The sequence below is a fragment of the Artibeus jamaicensis genome, unplaced genomic scaffold (assembly GCF_021234435.1).
Source record: "Artibeus jamaicensis isolate MK-2021 breed Jamaican fruit bat unplaced genomic scaffold, CSHL_Jam_final contig_475, whole genome shotgun sequence".
In the NCBI taxonomy this organism is placed as follows: Eukaryota; Metazoa; Chordata; class Mammalia; order Chiroptera; family Phyllostomidae; genus Artibeus; species Artibeus jamaicensis.
Genome location: NW_026521852.1, coordinates 5,988,510 through 6,009,178, shown reverse-complemented (window position 1 = coordinate 6,009,178; position 20,669 = coordinate 5,988,510). Strand labels below are relative to the sequence as shown.

The following is a 20,669-nucleotide window of genomic DNA, read 5'->3' as shown; positions in this document are numbered from 1 at the left end:
TGTGGCAGAACCTACTCCAAACACCCTCACACACAGAGACTGAGACTTCTGGGTTCTCAGAACTTTCAGGAAGCCATTGTGATGGCAGACTTGGGCTGTTGCCATGGTGCCCACAGGCCCTGGGGCTGGGGACTCCCAGCATGCTCCGAAGCCCAGCTGGCCCCTCGCTCCCACCTCCTCAGTGCCCTGTGGCATCTTTATCACTTAGGCTTATCCACCTATTCTTCTCCCAGGCCCTCATCTTCATTTCCACAACTCCATCTGTTCACCCTTTTACCTCCTAGTAACTCTCTGGGGTCCCAGGCTCTTCTCACTCTTCCCTCCCTGTTTCTAAAACTTCCTCCTCCCACCTCTGACATCTTCACCCTTCAATGGTCTCACTCTCTTTCCTTGGCATCTCTCTCCTCTGGCCTTTGTACTCTTCTCTTAGTTTTCTCCCTTAGTTCTCTCCTCCTCTTCCCCCCTTTGCCTTCAGTTCCTCACTGCCTAACTTCTCCATTCCACTTTCTGCCCCATTTCTCCCCACCACTTTGTTCTTCTCACTGTTCTGTCTCCTCTCTTCTTTTCTCCTTCACAACATCCTCTCACCTCTTCTTCCTCTCTGCTTGCTCACTCCCCATTTCTGTTTTCTTCCCACCAGTTGAGCTCTGCTAGCTATACTGAGGGACAATGATGGAACTTGTTGAGGAAAAGGGAACAGTGACTCCTCATGAGCAGTATCTCAGCCCAAGACATAGAAGGAGGCCAGAAAAGGGTAAAACAAAGGTGAAGAAGAAGAAAAAGAAGATAGATGTGGAAGGCCTGAAGAAGGAACTGGTCATGGTGAGGAAACCAAAAATGGATGCTGAGCAGTTGCCCTCTGTTCCCCCAGCCTTTTAACATCTTCCCCCAAGTGTTTCTCCCTCTCCTCTGGAAATAACCAGGGTCATCACCTCTCCCTCAATGACTCTTCTATCCCCTCAGAACGATCACAAGTTAACCTTGGAAGAACTGAGCACCAAGTATTCCGTGGACCTGACAAAGGTGAGTGAAGGAACTCCCTGAGGGAGACCACCAGAACTCTTACCCTTAACCTCCACTCAGACAGGCTTCACAGGCTACACACACATGGCCAAAGATAATAATATTAACTGTTCCAAAGGGAGCTCAGAATTAGATTAAAGAATAAAACAGTGGTTTTAAAGCAGAGCTTCTTATCCTTTTGTCCCTAGAACTCTTATGCTAATTAATTATCAAGGAACTCAAAGAGCTTGGTTTATTTGGGTTACATTATTCATAATTATCATATTAGAAATTGAAATTGAGAAATTTCAAGTTATTTCTGAATTCATTTTAAAACAAGAGTAAACTCATCATATATTAGAATAAATAATTTTATGACAAATAACTGTTTTTCAAAATAAAAAATTTAGTAGCATTTTAGACTTTTGCAAGCTTATTAACAGAAGACAGCTGGATTCTCATATATTTCCAGAATTAAATCTGTTATGATATCATGTGTCATGCAACCTTTGGAAAATTCCATTGCACAATCAAGAGAATGAGACAGAAAAAAATAGCAATTTAGTGTTATTATGAAAATTGTTTGACCATGTGGACCCTCATGAAAGGGTCTTGGGACTCCATATGTCCCCAGACCACACTGAAAACCACTGGTTTAACAATAAAATCATACATTACTACTATTACTATTACTATTACTATTACTATTACTATTACTATTACTATAGCAATACTATAGTAATTACTATAATACTACTATAGTAATAGTAATTACTATACTGTTACTATGCTGCTGCTACTATAAGCCACTATTTCAATGACCACAGATAAAACCTTGAATACAAGCCTTCAAAATCTAATCTCCTCTTAAATGTAGAATTTCTTTGCTGGAGGGGCTTCCTCTGGTAACCAAGGAGGAGTACAATAAAAACTTACCTTGTTTTTATTAAAATTGTATCTTTTTCAGTGAGAGGTTGGGAAGTAGCTGACAGGGATTAAAGAGAGTTTGTTTTATAACACTTTAGTAGGTTCTAATATCATTTTATTTAAGAGAAAAAAGTACACAAGCTTGCACAAGGCTAAAGTGAGAATCTATGCATTTGTGTATTTAGCTGATTTTTTTGTATTTCTAAGAGACTCAAATTGTGAATAGTCCATATGTTATTGACATTCTGTAGTGTGTCCCATTATTACATTAGCCTTGCACTTGATTTCTATATTACAAATTATCTCCACTAGAGCTAGAGCTCTATAAGCATAGGGACCGTTCTTACTGATTTTGGTATCCCTTTCAGAGTACCAGGCCCAAGATTGGTGTTCAGAAAGGTTTGTGAGTCGATCTATAAATTCAAAATTCATCCTGTGTAAGCATGCTCAGTGATATCCCTTCTGTGACGCAAATTTTAAAATCCCATTTATCTAGGAAAAACTTCTAGTCTGACCCTAAGAGAAATTTATTGATCTCTAGACCCTTCTTGGGGCTATAATGGCAAATCTGAATTTTGAAGCCAGGTTCTTCTTTGCTATAGCTATTTCTTTTTTCATGATTTTCTACCCATTCTTATTTCTTATTCACACAGGGCCTTAGCCCTGAAGAGGCACAGGAAATCCTGACTCGAGAAGGACCCAATACTCTTACCCCACCCCCTACCACTTCAGAATGGGTCAAATTCTGTAAACAACTGTTTGGTGGCTTCTCCATCCTCCTGTGGACTGGTGCCATTCTCTGCTTTGTGGCCTATGGCATCCAGATGTCTTTCAATGAGCAGTCTACCAAAGATAATGTGAGTCTATTCAACTACTACTGCACAGCGCGGTCTCTGCTCAGCCCCTGACACTCTCCTGCATAGCACCCTAGCATTCCTGTAGTGCTCTGGCCCGAATCTGTAGTACTCTCAGGACTTTCTAAGGGAGCCCTCAGTGCCTCATGGTTTCCTTGGTCTTTTCTCTGGAAGGTTACTGATTCAGCTCACTTGAGATGCATGGTTTCCCCTAAAAACTTGCTCTTCTTTGATTCTCTTCCCAAATGACCATCATAGCACTTTGCAGTCTCTTTCTGTTTTCTAGAATTTTAATCTCTACACCTCTTTCCTCCCCATCTCCCTTACTGTCTGCCCCCATGCTCCCCATAAATAGCCTTCTTGGATGGGACTTGGGGTTTTGCTGACCCCTCGCTATAGCTCAGGGGTTGCTTCACCCAGGAAGCCATGTAAGCCAGCCCTATCTCAGATTGTACTGCCTTTGTACTCTGCAACTGAGTCCAGTGGTTTCTTGCACCTGGAGAAATAGCTATTCTCCTTGCAATTTTCTGAAAATAAAGAGGAAGAAAAGGATCTACTGATTAGCTCTTTTCTTCCCTACCCCCAGCTGTACCTGGGCATTGTACTTGCTGTTGTGGTCATCACCACTGGCTGCTTCTCCTATTATCAGGAGGCCAAGAGTTCCAGAATCATGGAGTCTTTTAAGAATATGGTGCCTCAGGTAGGATTAGTGTGGGAGGATCTAGTAATTGGAAGTATACAATGCAGCAAAATGCACAATTATGAATTCCCCAGACAATTATATCCTAAAATGAATGAGCTGAGTGACACTGGTTATGACACTGAGGCTCACTTCATTTTTTCTTTATCTGGCCCTAAAAGTATCCTGAGGATCAAGTAGCATAATTGGTAAGAACAAAATAGATAGGAGGATGTTAAGAATAGTATAGGAAAGGGAGAAGCCAAAGAACTTATATGTACAACTCATGGATATGAACTAAGGTGGGGGTATTGCTGGAGGGAAGGTGGGTTCCGCGCAGAAGGGTGGCAAGGGGAAAAAAAATGGGACAATTGTTAACAGCATAATCAATAAAATTTACTTTAAAAAATTGGAGTTTTAAGTGGAAATAAAATTTTGGAAATTTCAAAACAAAGAAACAAAAAGCAAAAAAAAAAAAAATGTACCCAGAGAAAGGCAGAGCATCACCCATGAAGTGGTCTGCTATAGAATGCATAATTTGAATTTAAGGAGTATAGTATGAAAGCCCAAATGAGAATGTTCTCTTTTTTTAAAAAAATGGCAAAAGAGCCCTGGCTGGTGTCGCTCAGTGGATTGAGCGCGGGCCTGCAAACCAGATGATCGCGGTTCGATTCCCAGTCAGGGCACATTCGTGGGTTGCAGGCCAGATCCCAGCAGGGGCCAGTTCCCAGCAGGGGGTGCACCAGAAGCAACTATACATTGATATTTCTCTCCCTCTCTCCTTCCCTTCCCCTCTAAAGATAAATAAATAAAATTTTTTAAAAATGGCAAAGGTAGGTGGAGAGGCTAGTTGTTCAAATGTCGATGACCTTAAAGAAAAAGTACAACTGTGAGAATGTTCGAGGTTAAAAGAGACAAGACAACTAAATGTAATCCCTGGCCTTAGACTCCTGTGCTGGAAGAGAAAAAATATGCTGTAAAATATATTGGGTCAACTGACAAAACTGAAATGCATACAGATTAAGATATAGTGTTAATATAAAATTTACTGAAATTGATAACTGTATTATGGTTATTTGATACTTGATTCTTAGAAAATGAACACTGAAATATGTAGAATAAAAGATCATGATGTGTGTAACTTACCCTCAAATGGTTCAAGAAAGAAATATTCACATATCCCCATAGAGGACATGGGGACAAATGATCAAGCAAATAGGATAAGATTTTAATAGGTGAACTAGGTAAAGGTTATACTGGTGTCTTAGGTACAACTTTTATTCTTGAAACTCTTCTAAAAGTTTAGATTGTTTTCAGATAAAAAGGGTTTTTTGAGAACCCAGAAATAATATGACAGTAGAAAGAGGTTCCTAGGCACAGATCTAGAAACTTAGAAAGAAACAAGTTCCAAAATTTCAACTACTTGATGATGCTCTAGCATTATAGCCCAGGACCATCATCTCCCTTGAGCAAGAGTTCTGAGGAAATGTTTTGGGTAGAATGATCTAGGAGTTTGGAAACTAACAGCTTTTGCTTTCTAACAAACCACCCCAACACTCAGTAGCTCAAAACAACAAATATTATTTCTCACAGTTCTATGACTGGGCTGTTCTTCTGATCTGAGTTGAATTTAGCTAATGCTGAGTTGTCTAAAATGACCTCATTCAAATCTCTGGGGCCTCAGCCGAGATTGCTGGGGCCAACTAGGGCTTTCTCTTGATAATCTTTCTTCCTCCAGGAGGCTAACTTGGGCTTTGTTCAATATGGTGGCAGAGGGGTTTCCAGTGACTACAGGGCAAGCACCAATGTGCATGCACTTTTAACCCTCTGCTTGCATTACAATTGCTAATGTCCTATGGGCCAAAACAATCTATCTGTAGTCAAGCTTAAGTGTAAGGTTGGAGGGATAGACCCCATCTCTTAGTAGGAGAAGCATCAAAGTCACAATGCAAAAAGCCATGCAAAAAGTCACAATGCAAAAAGCAAGACAGCAATGGTAGGAATTTGCAATCCACCTTTCAAGAATTATATTCTGGACCTCCGCCAAGATGGAGGCATAGGCGGATGTGCTGTGCCTTCTCACACAACCAAGTTTAGAGACAACTAAATATTAGCAACAGAAAACACAGCCAGAACACGGAAAATTGAACTTTTTGGAAGTCCGTTAACAACAAATTCTTCAGCCTGACTGGTAAGGGACGAAACCAGCAGCTGGTGAAGCGGGGCTGCACAGGAGGACTCGGTCAGACGGACTCAGGCACGCGGAATCCAGGCACGAGGTTGGACCTAGCGAGCGACCGAGTGAGCGACCAGGCGAGCGACCGCGGAGGAGACAGCGGGGGAGCGGGGCTGCGTGTCGACTGTGGTCGCACATTTGTGCACGGGTGGACAGGCAAGGGAGTGGGCGATTGGATCGGGACCCAGCGGGTCCCTGCAGCAAGCGGCAGGGAGAGCGCCGCCATTTCCCTGCTCTGACCCCACCTCCACATACAGCGTCATAACCCAGCAACTCTGAGTGGCCCGGCCCAGGTGAACCACCTAAGACTCTGCTCCTCACCAAGTGTCACGAAACAGCAGAGGGGGCCACCATTTCCCTGCTCTGACCATGCCCCCACATACAGAGTCACCACCCAGCGACCTGGGAGTCCAAGGCACCGCTTCTCACACTTAAAGGGCACGAACAGACCAAAAATGTCAAAAGAAGATCTCAAAGCCCCAGAGCCCATAGATCTAAGTGATGAAGAAATAGCAAAACTCTCAGACGCACAGTTTAAAACACTGGTCATCAGGATCCTCACAGAACCGGTTGATTATACCCACAAATTAGACAAATACATGAAGGCAAAACTAATTGAAATTAATGGAATTGCACAGGACACCAATAGCAATGAAAAGGAAACTGGGACTCAAATCAATGGAGTGGACCAGAAGAAAGCAAATAATGGCCAAACAGAAAAGAGTCAAGAAGCAAGAATTCAAAGAAATGAGGAGAGTCTTAGGAACCTCCAGGACATCTTTAAACACTCCAACATCCGGATTATAGGGGTACCAGAAGGGGGAAAGGCACAGCCACCAGTGGAAAACTTATTTGAACAAATAATAAAGGAGAATTTCCCCAATCTGGCAAAGGAAATAGACTTCCAGGAAATCCAGGAAGCTCAGAGAGTCCCAAAGAAGTTGGACCCAAGAAGGAACACACCAAGGCACATCATAATTACATTAGCCAAAATTAAAATGAAGGAGAGAATCCTAGAAGCAGCAAGAGCTAAGGGGAAAGTCACCTACAAAGGAGTCCCCATCAGACTGTCAGCGGATTTCTCAAAAGAGACCTTACAGGCAAGAAGGAGCTGGAAAGAGGTATTCCAAGTCATGAAATCCAAAGACCTACAACCAAGATTGCTTTATCCAGCAAAACTTTCATTTAGAATGGAAGGACAAAGTGCTTCTCAGATAAGATCAAATTCAAGGAGTTAATCATCACCAAGCCCTTATTATATGAAATGTTAAAGGGACTTATCTGAGAAAAAGAAGTTAAAGAAACATGAACAGTGAAAGGACAACAAACTCACAGTTATTACTAACCACACCTAAAACGAAAGCAAACTAAAAGGACAGCTAGATCAGGAGTGGAAACATAGAAATGAAGATCTCAAGGAGGGTTAGCAACAGGGGAGTGGGAGGAGGAGAAGGGGGGAGAAGGTACAGAAAATAAGTAGCATAGATAGTAGATAGAAAATAGATAGGGGGGCAAGAATAGCATGGGAAATATAGAATCTAAAGGACTTGAGACACATGGTCATAAGCTAAAGGGGGGGAATGGTGGGGATGGGGGGTAGGGTGGAGGGGAATGAAAGGGGGAATAGAACAACTGTAAGCATAATCAATAAAAAATTTTTAAAAAAATTTTAAAAAAGAATTATATTCTTGTACACCTAAAAATTATATCATGCTATTAACCAATGTAACCCCAATACATTTAGCAACTTTTAAAAAATGATATAGTAAGTGACAATGTAAGAAAAGAGAGTCAGAAAAGGAGACTAGGAACACGAGCAGAATGGGGGGAGCAGAAAGCCTTGAAAATGACCTTTACTATCTTCCACAGAAAGCTCTGGTAATTCGAGGTGGAGAGAAGGTGCAGGTCAATGTACAAAATGTGGTGGTAGGAGACCTGGTAGAAGTAAAGGGTGGAGACCGAATCCCCGCTGATATTCGGCTAATCTCTGCACAAGGATGTAAGGTGAGGGGATGTGGAAAGCTAGGGGAGGGAGCCAAGCATGGCTTTGAGGCACTGTGTTGACCTCGGATCAGTGAAAGTATGACATTACTTAGAACCTTTAGAAGTTACGAGCATAGATTTGAGGTTAGAGACAATAAGGTGCAAGTTTGTAAGTTTATATTTCTCTCTGCATGTCGATAATGATGATGTTGGTGGCGGATAAAGCTGTGTCATCTTTGCAAAAGAATTTTTTTTTACCCAGTGCTCACTTTCTCACTCATCCTCCCTCTCATCTTAGGTGGACAACTCATCCTTGACGGGAGAGTCAGAGCCCCAAACCCGCTCCCCTGATTTCACCCATGAGAACCCTCTGGAGACCCAAAACATCTGCTTTTTCTCCACCAATTGTGTGGAAGGTGAATATCACATCATAAATATCCTAGATTCAAAAGTAGAGGTTGAAAGATTTCGGGAAGTTTCTATCTTCTAAATATAGTACATTAGGTAACAGCTGGTAAGTAGCCTAGGCTCTCCATCATTCATGAGTTGTATGACCTTTGGTAAAAGTCAAAGCCATAATTTTTATATTTGCACAATAATGACACTAAAAATCACTACCTTACAGATTTTTATGTGGATTAAAGGAATAGTACACATAAAATGGTTAGCAAAAGGCCTAACACATTGTAAGTGTCCTATTTTTATTCTAGTTAGCAAATGGACTATGCTTTATGAGCTAAATATAACACAGAGGGGAGGAAAATTATTCAACTCTGCTAGGTCTTTCTTCCCCTGAGGTAAACCCTATCTTCTCACTATTCCAAAAGAGGATAGGGACATTGAAATTTAACTTCCCAGAGGTGTCATTCACACTTTGGCTTTGCTCCTTCTTCTACATCTTTTCCCCTAGAGGAGGTCTACATAACTCTCTGGAACACACATTAAAATCATTATTCATACTTAAGAATAAATGTTAGGTGTCTAAGACATTGCTTTTTTTAATTGAATGCCTAATATGTATCAAGTGTTACAGATAACTGATTCTATACAACAGATACAACATTATACAACAGATACTACCCTTATTTTACACATGAAAGACTAAGGTTTAAAGAAATTAAGTGCAGTGTCCAAGAGCAAAACTCAACAGAGAAGAGAAGGAGCAAGGATTCTAATGCAGGTTTGTCTCCAAAGTGCATGCTCTTTTCATAGACTCTCCTCTGAAATAAAGCTTTCTAGTAATCTCTCTGGTAATAAAATTAGTTTATTTGAAATTACCTTAGAGAATATGGGTAACATTGAGAGTAATATTAAGACTGAAGAAGAATCTAACCAGAAAATAAAATATAGATTAAAATAGAAAAAATTAAAAAATTTGATGGACAGTTGCAATCTTGCAAGTTAGTAAGCTTTCTCCAAAAACACTAGATTTCCATTATTAAATTTTAGAAAGAAATTTTCTTAAATTTCCTCTTCCAAAATAAATTTTTCATCAGTAAAGTATATGCTTCAGATAAGGGGGAAAGCGAGCATTCCATCTGAGAAACAAGGATTTGGCTAGAATGGAGGAGGCTTCAGCAAGAGACTAGATGGATCCAAGATGTGGACAGAGTGGTGGAGCTAGGTTGAAGAAACTCTTGACTATTAAATTGAGGGATTTCTGTTCAATCTGAAAACATTCACCTTTATCCTAAAGCTTTGCCTCCCTGCTGTGGACTCTGACAAGTCTGCTGGTATTGTACTAACATCTCTCTTTGAGTTCTTAAGCATCTTCATGGGGGGGCCCAAGCTATTTTTCTGAGTTTATAATGGGATATAGGTGGCCTTCTTAACCCACCCGAAGATTAACATCAATTCACCCTGTCTCTAGACACACTGAGATTAGTTATTAAATCCCTTTCTCCAAACATGGAGGAATGAAAATGAAGAGCTAGACTAAATTATGAAATACTTTATAGATATAGGTGAAATGGATATAGGTGACACCATACTCTACTCCCTCCCAAAATATAAAAACCTTTTCAACACCTCTCAATTACTTTAGCATCTTCTTTTCACAAGCCTCAGTAAATGCCTCTGCAACTAGTCTGAAACTCAGCTACAGAGTACCTCAGGCTGTGAAACTTTTCAGAACCTCCACCTAACGTTGACCCTACCTGTCTTGGGTCTGAGCAGGATCCTCTTGTGAGACTCATCTAGCTGAAGGTGACTTTGGAAATATATGTTAGGTGTTGTGGGAGCTGCCAGATTAGAGTTGCCCCTACAAATTACACATGTGATTTTACATCTGCCCTCCTGGAGACCTTCAATTTTACTAAATAAAATAAATAAATAAACTAATATTTGAGTTCCTACTATATACCCAACCCTCTTCTAGGCTCTTTTAAAAACATTTATTCCTCATAGTTTTGTAAGCGTTTCCATCCCATTTTAAAAGAAGAGGAAACCTGTCTCAGAGCATTTAAGTGACTTGCCCCCGGGCAAACAGCTGGAACATTTGAAAGTTGAATTTCCAGCTCTGAGTTTTTCTCATTCCAAAATAAGTACTATTTGTATAATATGTTGCTTTAGAGGGCAATTCTGGCTATGACTTTACTGGTAGGAGTTTCAGCCCTTATGGTAAAGCAGGAAGAATTATTTTGAGTAAAGAATCTTGCTGAGCCTCTCATTTCAAGCCTTGTAGGTGAGTGATCTGCATCAGATGTGTGTAAAGCTGAATGAATATGATGTCTCAGCTTCCCTTCTAACTTGGAGCAGTGCTGGTGGAGGGAACACAGTAGGCTAATATAATGGTCTATCCTACCCAGCAAGGGCAGACTGGCTTTAGACAGCAAAGCAGGGAGGGGGCTCAGGTCAGAGCAGTGTTTCTCACCTCAACGCTATTGACATTGAGGCAGGATAATTTCATCGAATGGGGAGAGGAGGGCTTTCCTGGGGATGGCAAATGGTTAGCAGCATCCCTGCCCTCTACCCACCAGCTGCTAGCAACAACGCCCTCCCACCCAGTTGTGGCAACCAAAACTGTCTCCAGACATTTCCAAATGTCTACAATTTGCCCCCATTTGAGAGCCATTGAACTAGAGGACAGGAAGATACTGTAACATAGAACTCTAGCAGATGGGTAACTACTGGAGATCCAGAAACTTTCAGCTACTGAGGGCAAACTAAGAAATATATAGACAATAGAAGACATTTAGATTAAATGTAATGAAGACCTTCTTGACAGTAAAGACACTTGGGCAAAAAACTGGGTATATATGGAGAACCGTGAAATATCTTCAAAGATTGTTTTAGACTAGGAGACCCTTATTTGTATAAACTAAATATAAGGAGAATAGAATATAATGACCACTCAGATGTTTTTGAGTTTCCACCTTGTTTTTGACCACTGACAGTTTTTGTAGAAACTGAACCCAACATTCCTCCCAACTCATACTTCCCCCTTCATCCACAGGAACAGCCCAGGGCATCGTGATTGCTACAGGAGACTCCACAATGATGGGCCGCATTGCCAGACTGACATCAGGCCTGGCAGTTGGCAAAACCCCCATTGCTATAGAGATTGAACACTTTATCCATCTAATCACCTCAGTGGCCATCTTTCTTGGTGTTGTTTTCTTTGGGATCTCCATTATCTTGGGCTATGGCTGGCTGGAGGCTGTCATTTTCCTTATTGGCATCATCGTGGCCAATGTCCCTGAGGGGCTGCTGGCCACTGTCACTGTGAGTAGCCAGGGTAGAGGGTGGCCTCAGGGCAGACAAACCACTCCAAGAAAATGAAATCACTAGTATGCGTTTTATTGCCAAACCTCTCAAGTGCAGAGTATCCCTAATGTGTATATAGATGTCAGAACATTTAGCTTCCAAATTACATTGACTTCCTCTACGCATATTTTCTGGTGCCTTCTTTTCTTCTCATTGAGAAAGGAAGTGAGTTGCAATACAGAAAACATTAGATTTTAAGTCTCAGGGAGTGAATTCTAGTCCTGGCTGGTGTACTTGTCCAAATAACTTACCTCAAGCCTCAATTTATTCATCAGTTTATAGAGGAATACTAATTTAGAATCATAGAATTTACTGGAAAGGACTCCCAAGCCCATATAGATTCAACTCTCCAACCAATGCTGGTTATCCTGTACAAAGTCTAAGAGAGATGATGATTGTTTCTGGTCATGAGAAGCCCACCCCTTTTTGCCTCAGCTCATTTCATTGTTGTGTTGCTCTAGTCTGATTGCATTGTGTTGAGCGGAAATACAACCTTTTGTTTGGCCCCAGTTTTCCCATTTGATGAAACACAAAATAAGTCAACTCTTTCTCTTCTATAAACTACCATTTAGATTTTTGACAGTAGCCATTATGTGCCCTCAAACTCTCCAGATAGGAGGTGAAATAACAATCCCTTTCCCCTAGCCATGTAACATGGTCTTCAGGCCCCTTGTCTTGCTGATCACCTGTTTGGGGTATGCTCTAGTTTACTAAAATAAAAATGAAAATAATACTCAAGGTACAGTTGAACTAGCACAAAAACATCAGCAGTAGTGATATTACATAAATAAAACATAACCCCATGATTAGAATTCAGCACTTACATAACCACATCCTAAAAATTCATTGGCTTTTAAAACAATCTGCCACACACACCTGACTTTTGTTGAATGTACAATCAATGTAATTTATAGTCAACAAAATTTTTCTGATTGAAATGACTCCTCAACTCCTTTTTAGTGCTGCAATATTTCTTCTCAATTTAATCATTCTCTGCATTGTTTTTTTTAAACAATTGGTGCAATCCCCACTCCACACATAGAATCTTATACTACAATAAAAGATTCGCTATTAATGCAGTCCTTGGAAAGACTGGACTTGAGAAAAGGGTATGGCCTGAACTTGAATGAAAAAGAGTCTACTGAAGAGAAAAGATATAAGGATTATAAGGGAGTGGAATATGTCAGGGAAAATAAGGTGTCATTTTCTACGACACCCTTGTAAATAATACACTCTGGTTTTAAAACTCAATCTTAAAGCACAAACCAAAATCACTTTACTAATTTATTTTACTGTAGCCAGAGATGAAATTTTTTAAGACTAGGTAGGAACATAAAGGAAATTAGTACTAAAAATTAAAATAGAAAAAAATCAGGTTTCCAAAACACAAAGTAGTGTAAGTAGCCAGTATCTTCTTTCCATTTATTCTCTCACTTCTTTGTAACCATAGGTATGTCTGACGCTGACAGCCAAGCGCATGGCAAGGAAGAACTGTCTGGTAAAGAACCTGGAGGCAGTGGAGACCCTGGGCTCCACCTCTACCATCTGCTCTGACAAGACAGGGACCCTCACCCAGAACCGCATGACTGTTGCCCACTTATGGTTCGATAAGACCATCTATGAGGCTGACACGAGTGAAGAACAGATTGGTGACTAGTGGCACTGGTGGGCCAAGAGTGAAAGGATGTGGGGATATGTGATGAGTGAGCTGAGAGGGAAATGTGAATGGTGAGTTCAAAGAAAAAGCACCTGGAAAGTGAGGGAGAGATGGAAGGTATGTAGGAAAGGAGATGTCTCTGTGAAGTTTTGGGGTACAGAACAGGATGGAAATAACTCCCTGCTTTAAACTCTCCCCTGCTCACAGTTTATTCTTTCTCTCTAGGGAAAACATTTGCCAAGAGTTCTGCTACTTGGTTTATCCTGGCTGGAATTGCTGGCCTCTGCAACCGAGCTGACTTTAAGGCTGATCAGGAGACCCTTCCCATAGCTAAGGTGTCAAGCCTAAGGGGGTAGAGGGTACCTCAGTGTCCAGGGTATAACCAACTCTCTCCCAAAAAATTATCTTTCCTGGTCCTCAGTGATTTCCCCAGGCACCCTCCCACTCTGCCCCCCTCCTTGTTCCATGGGCTTATATACAAAACCCCATTCTGCCAGCGGGCAACAGCAGGGGATGCTTCTGAGTCAGCCCTTCTCAAGTTCATCGAGCAGTACTACAGCTCTGTGAAGGAGATGAGAGAGAAAAGCCCCAAGGTGGCAGAGATTCCCTTTAATTCTACCAACAAGTACCAGGTACAGAACCAACAAAGGCAGGAGAATGTTGGGGGGATGCTCATCTTTTGGTGAAATGGGAGCTTTGTGGCCAACATCATCTTTAAGCAGAAGGATAGAGACAGTGGATAACCAGCATCCTAACTAGGAAGAAGGCTCACCTCAAGAGAAGGTGACAAATAGGTACAGGGAGGAGCAGGTGATAAAGGGAGAGGCATTTAGTCCTAAAGAGAGCTCTACACCACAAGTGTAGACTACACTTGAGGCATTCAGTCCTAAAGAGAGAGACTACACCACAAGTCATAAAAAGCTCTCTTATGGCTGGTTGGTGAAAGTTACATTATAGTCCCTGTAGCTGTTGGGAGGCATTTTTATCATTACTACAAGACTAGCCACTTCAGAATAAGGCTGGATTTACATGACATTTCCTAGACATTCCTCATTTCTTAGTCATCAATATTTCTTTTCATTCCATGCCTGCAATTCTAGCAGCTGCCAACAAGCAGGAGATCAGGGGTCTCCAGAGTGGTTGTGAATTTCATTTTCCCCGAGCATTTTCTCTGTTATTCATGGAAGAGCAGCAAAGGAAGAAAAATGCTGAATGAGGGAGAGTGGTGGCACTAACAATAAAATCCATGAGAGTGACAGGAAACACAGTATTTCTCTCCCACATGAGAATCCTAGCACACTTTGAAGAGACAGTTACACTGGAAAGTTGGGAGTGGCAGCATTGATGTGACCAATTAAGGTTCAAGGTTCATTGACTCTACCAACTAAGGTTCAAGTTCTATGGGACAATTGTGATTTGCTCAGGGGACTGGAATTCTCTGAGTTCATTCTCTGAGTGGCACTACTTGTAAAGGTCAGACATTCAGATGCAGTAACAAAGAAGACATGAGACTCCCAAAATTCAGTTTTGTTTTTTATCTTAAAAAACACATATTACCGGACTTCCGCCAAGATGGAGGCATAGGTGGATGTGCCGTGCCTTCTCACACAACCAAGTTTAGAGACAACTAAATATTAGCAACAGAAAACACAGCCAGAACACGGAAAATTGAACTTTTTGGAAGTCCGTTAACAACAAATTCTTCAGCCTGACCGGTAAGGGGCGAAACCAGCGGCTGGTGAAGCGGGATTGCACAGGTCTCGGTCAGCCGGATTCAGGCGCGGAATGCAGACGCGCAGAATCCAGGCGCAGGGTTGGACCTAGTGAGCGACTGAGCGAGCCACTAGGCGAGCGACCGCGGGGGAGACAGCGGGGGAGCAGTGCTGCATGTTGACTGTGATCACGCATTTGTGCGCGGGCAGACAGGCGAAGGAGTGAGCGGTTGGACCAGGGCCGGCGGGTCCTGCGGCTAGCGGGAGTGGAGGGTGCTGCCATTTCCCTGCTCTGACCCCACCTCCACATACAGCGTCATAACCCAGCAACTCTGAGTGGCCCGGCCCAGGTGAACCACCTAAGACGCTAATCCTCACCCAGCTGTGAGAAACAGCAGAGGGGGTTGCCATTTCCCCGCTCTGACCACGCCCCCACATACAGCTTCACAACCCAGCGACCTGGGAGTCCAAGGCACGGCTTCTCACACTTAAAGGTCCAGAACAGACCAAAAATGTCGCAAGAATATCTCAAAGCCCCAGAGCCCATAGATCTAAGTGATGAAGAAATAGCAAAACTCTCAGACGCACAGTTTAAAACACTGGTCATCAGGATCCTCACAGAACTGGTTAATTATACCCACAAATTAGACAAACATATGAAGGCAAAACTAATTGAAATTAATGGAATTGCACAGGACACCAATAGCAATGAAAAGGAAACTGGGACTCAAATCAATGGAGTGGACCAGAAGAAAGCAAATAATGGCCAAACAGAAAAGAGTCAAGAAGCAAGAATTCAAAGAAATGAGAGTCTTAGGAACCTCCAGGAAATCTTTAAATGCTCCAACATCCGGATTATAGGGGTACCAGAAGGGGGAAAGGCACAGCCACCAGTGGAAAACTTATTTGAACAAATAATAAAGGAGAATTTCCCCAATCTGGCAAAGGAAATAGACTTCCAGGAAATCCAGGAAGCTCAGAGAGTCCCAAAGAAGTTGGACCCAAGAAGGAACACACCAAGGCACATCATAATTACATTAGCTAAAATTAAAATGAAGGAGAGAATCCTAGAAGCAGCAAGAGCTAAGGGGACAATCACCTACAAAGGAGTCCCCATCAGACTGTCAGCGGATTTCTCAAAAGAGACCTTACAGGCAAGAAGGGGCTGGAAAGAGGTATTCCAAGTCATGAAATCCAAAAACCTACAACCAAGATTGCTCTATCCAGCAAAACTTTCATTTAGAATGGAAGGACAGACAAAGTGCTTCTCAGATAAGATCAAATTCAAGGAGTTCATCATCACCAAGCCCTTATTATATGAAATGTTAAAGGGACTTACCTAAGAAAAAGAAGATAAAGAAACATGAGCAGTGAAAGGACAACAAACTCACAGTTATGAACAACCACACCTAAAACAAAAGCAAACTAAAAGGACAGCTAGATCAGGAGTGGAAACATAGAAATGAAGATCTCAAGGAGGGTTAGCAACAGGGGAGTGGGAGGAGGAGAAGGGGGGAGAAGGCACAGAAAATAAGTAGCATAGACAGTAGATAGAAAATAGATGGGGGGGCAAGAATAGCATGGGAAATATAGAATCTAAAGGACTTGAGACACATGGTCATAAACTAAAGGGGGGATAACGGTGGGGATGGGGGGTAGGGTGGAGGGGAATGAAGGGGGGAATAGAACAACTGTAACAGCATAATCAATAAAAAAATTTAAAATAAAAAAAAATAACACATATTAGCAACCCAAGTCAGTAGCAACCCAAGTTGTCCATCAATAGAAAACTGTATAAAAAAGTCGTGGTACAAAACAAAGTTGTGGTACATATATACAATGGAGTGTTACTTGGTCATAAAAAGAGAGAGAATGAAATCTTACCGTTTGTGATAGCATGGATGGACTTAGGGGGTATTGTGCTAAATAAAATAAATCAGTCAGAGAAAGACAAATACTATGTGATTTCACATATGTGGAATCTAAAAAATAAAATAAACTAACAAAAGTAAAACAGGGCTCATAGATACAGAAAAAAGACTTATGGTTGCCAGAAGGGAGGGGGCTTAACGAGCTGTGTAAAAAGGGTGAAAGAATTTAGAAGTACAAGTTGGTGGTTACAAAAATAGTCAAAGCATAAGGAATATAGTCAATAATATTGAAATAAGTGTGTATGGTGCTAAGTGGGTACTAGAAACATTGGGGATAACACTTTGTAAAGTATATGATTGTCTAACCACTGTGATGTACACCTGAAACTAATAAAAAATAACATTTTATAAAATGGTAAAACTAAGAGCAGAAATTAGTGTATGAACATTTTTAATTATAAGAAAACATTTAAAATAATTTTATGCCAATATATTTGCAAACTTAAATTTAAAAAAATTTCCTGGAAAAAAACACATAGTGCTCATGTCCATAGTACATATACTAAGATTAGAACAATACAGAGAAGATAGCATGGCCCCTGGATAACATGCATAATTGTTCCATATTTTTATGTTTGAAAGTTGCTTAAGAGTTTTTATTACGAAAAAATTTGTAACTAAAAATAATAATAATAAAATAACAAAAGCTACATAGATTTTTAAAAACCCAGTCACCTATATTTTCACATTGAATACTGAACAAGTAAGAGTTAGAGAAATAGATCCATAGATTTTTTTTTTATTTCAACTGGCTTTTAGTTTGTGTAATAAGATAGGTCACCTAGGCCCAAACTGCAAATGTATTTCCACTTTTTTTCTGACATTTAGTGGTCTTACAAACCAGACAGAATTTTTTTACTAGACAGGGCCTAATTAAAGCCTTTGACCAGAATTAGGTACCGCTCTCTCTAAATTATTTAAATTAAAAGCAAAGTATAGTTATTGAATTTGTTGGGATGTCCAACAAAATAGCAACTTTACCCAAAGTGACTGTTAGTACTTTTTTCTGAACTATGGAATATCAAGTTCAAACAGCAAAATCCTCTTCTATGGTGCCTCCAGTGTGCTCAGCTACCCTTGCTTGGGCTTGCTTAGAGGAGGCTCCCAGAAAACCCCTCTTGCCAGCTTGCTCTTAGAGTAGTTAGAGGCTCCAGTCTGCAAGAGATCCCTTAGCCTGCTGGTCTTTTGCAGATTTTGGTCCTTTTCCCACTCTGAGATGGAAAGGAAAGAAAGAAGTTTCTCTGTTCCAGATTTTTCCCATTTTTCCTGTAATTTTCTATCAAGATGTGATTTTTCTGTGACCAAGTTAGTAGTTTATGTAGGCCTTGCTCTCATCTCCAAAATCTCCAATAATTGTCTACAAATATGTATTAGACACTCAGAAAATTAAGCTTTTCAAAACTTTACAAGCTTCTGCTTAAACAAGTTAAGGTTTTTCTTCTCAACTGCTTAAGTATATTCTGAATATAACTGAACACTTTTTGAAAGTTTCTAATGAAATGGTTTTGACCACTTTACACACACAGATTGCCCATCTTGCTTATCCTTTGAGCAGTGCAGTCTGGGCTTTACTGTACCAGTTTATTTTCTTTATTTTTATTTATTTAAAAAATTATTATACATTATTTTATTGTATTTTTTCCATTACCATTTATCCCTGCTGTATCCTTTTCCACCTCCACCCCCTCACCCAACCTCTCCCCCCCCCCCACAATCCAGCTCATTTCCTTTCAATGTGCTAATTTTGTTACCCAATAGGCTATGTAGCAGAAATTTCCTGTGGATTATAAAAGGAACCCCACAGATAGTTCCCTTTCACAGATCAGAGATCAAAGAAAAATGCAAAACCTAACTTGATCTTATTTCTCTTTCCTCCTTGTGTGTTGTTTCAAGTTTCCTTCATAAATATGCCCTTCCCTCCCACACCAGCCACATTGGCCCTGACTCTCACATTCAACCCAGACCCCCTACTGGCACCATCCAGACCCTCTCAAGGGAGTGCTTATGAATTTAGGAGAAAGTGGAGAGGAGGATAGAAAGGCTAACATATTTCTGAAATGTACTTTGGAGTTTTTAACGTTTTTTTTGCAAATATTAACTATCATGAAAACTCAATGAAAGGCAATGCAGATCCTTTCACATTTCATCAAAGGCACTAAGGTTTTGAAAAGTCAAATGGATTGACCTGAGGTCACGAAGCATTCCAGCTGTCTCTAGACACAGGTCTTTGGGCTCTAAGCTTTCTCTCCTGCCCACTCTGCAGTGTTTGTCAGCCTCATCCCTTCTGTTCCCCAGCCATCCAGGCAGAGAGGAAGCAGAGAAAGTGAGTGCACCTGCTTCTACCCTCAGCTTCCAGTGGGGCTGAGGAGACAGGGATTTATGTGCAAATAATGCCAGCCCGAGGCTCTTGAAAAGGAAAGGGGACCGACCATGAGTCTGACTTGACTGAAGATGTTCAGTCTTGGGTTTCTGGAGCCTTGGGGTTCTTGAGCCTTGGGGTTCTGGCACAAAGGAAATGGAGGGGTATGAAACAGATTGCCTATCTGTTGTACCCTCAGAAACCTTTCCCTTGCTTTTTTGCCCTGACCCTACTCTCTCTTATTTCACTAGTGCTTCCTTTCTTATCCCTAGATGTCCATCCACCTTCGGGAAGACAGCTCCCAGGCCCACGTGCTGATGATGAAGGGGGCTCCTGAGAGGATCTTGGAGTTTTGCTCTAGTTACATGCTGAATGGGCATGAGTACCCAATGGATGATGAAATGAAAGAAGCCTTCCAAAATGCCTACTTGGAACTGGGAGGTCTGGGGGAACGTGTGCTAGGTAAGGGAGCTATAGGAGATGCCTTTGCAAGAATGCCATCAAAATGGTTCTGAGTCGTGGGGTGGAAAATCTAGGATGTTGGGGTGACTGGGATAGGGACATAGATAATAAAGTGACTATTGGTCCCTTCTGTTCTCTCTCTCTCCAGGGTTCTGTTTCTTGAATCTTCCTAAAACTTTCTCCAAGGGATTCAAGTTTAATACAGATAAAATCAATTTCCCTATGAATAACCTTTGTTTTGTGGGGCTCATATCCATGATCGACCCTCCCCGAGCTGCAGTGCCTGATGCCGTGGGCAAGTGTCGAAATGCAGGGATTAAGGTAAATGCTTCACCACCCCAGAAGCCCCACCTGTCACAAATTGGAACAATAGAAAACCTTGCATAGAGTCGGTTCTTAATAATCTTGGTTTAATTGATTTTGAAACTGAAATAGTCAGTGTTTGTGTGGCCTGTGACTACCAGAACCAATAAGTAGAGACAAACATTGAATGTTTATGGCACTTTATTCAGAAGACCAGCAATCTGAGAAAGATGGCAGGTTCTGTACCCTAAAAGATCATCTTACATCTCAAGCTGTCCTTTTTTATAAGGAGAAGAAGGGGTAGGTAAGGAGTTTGGAATTCAGGGAAAAAGTTAATCAGATAAAAGTTGCAGTCTGGATATTTCCCTAGCATGCCTTCACCTGATCACTGGAGATTCTTAATCTTCATTCTGGTTGGTGGACATTCTCTCTCTGGAGCACGATGGCTCAGATACCATCTTGATTGTTTGCATTCTCCTGGGGCACAAAAGTCAAATTGCTTGTGGGTCTTCTGGAGTCAGGGTAGGTCAGGTCATACATTCTAGTTCCTGGATTAATAGCTTTCTAAATGCTTTAATCACCAAGCCTTTTTTAAAAAGTGTATTTTATTGATTATGCTATTACAATTTTTCCATTTTTTCTCACTTTAATCCCCTTCTACACTGCACCCTCATCCCTCCAGCATTCCCCCCACTTGTTCATGTCCATGGGTCATATGTATAAGTTATCTGACTTCTCTATTTCCTATACTTTTCTTAACCTCCCCCTGTCTGTTTTGTACCTACCAATTTTGCTTCTT

At 41.2% G+C, this 20,669-nt stretch overlaps 1 protein-coding gene and 1 pseudogene across 1 annotated transcript in view; both read left to right on the top strand.

The window, feature by feature from the left end:
• The first annotated feature begins 672 nt into the window (after positions 1-672).
• Positions 673-20,669, top strand: part of LOC119048473 (sodium/potassium-transporting ATPase subunit alpha-4) — a 40,445-nt gene continuing 20,448 nt past the window's right edge. Inside the window, exons 1-12 of the mRNA XM_037144092.2 lie at positions 673-822; positions 964-1,023; positions 2,583-2,786; positions 3,370-3,483; positions 7,568-7,702; positions 7,980-8,097; positions 11,136-11,404; positions 12,897-13,095; positions 13,329-13,438; positions 13,601-13,735; positions 19,378-19,567; positions 19,716-19,888. Coding sequence (XP_036999987.2) covers positions 673-822; positions 964-1,023; positions 2,583-2,786; positions 3,370-3,483; positions 7,568-7,702; positions 7,980-8,097; positions 11,136-11,404; positions 12,897-13,095; positions 13,329-13,438; positions 13,601-13,735; positions 19,378-19,567; positions 19,716-19,888 — 1,857 coding nt within the window. The remainder of the gene's footprint in view (positions 823-963; positions 1,024-2,582; positions 2,787-3,369; positions 3,484-7,567; positions 7,703-7,979; positions 8,098-11,135; positions 11,405-12,896; positions 13,096-13,328; positions 13,439-13,600; positions 13,736-19,377; positions 19,568-19,715; positions 19,889-20,669) is intronic.
• Positions 17,225-17,317, top strand: LOC119048478 (uncharacterized; annotated as a pseudogene).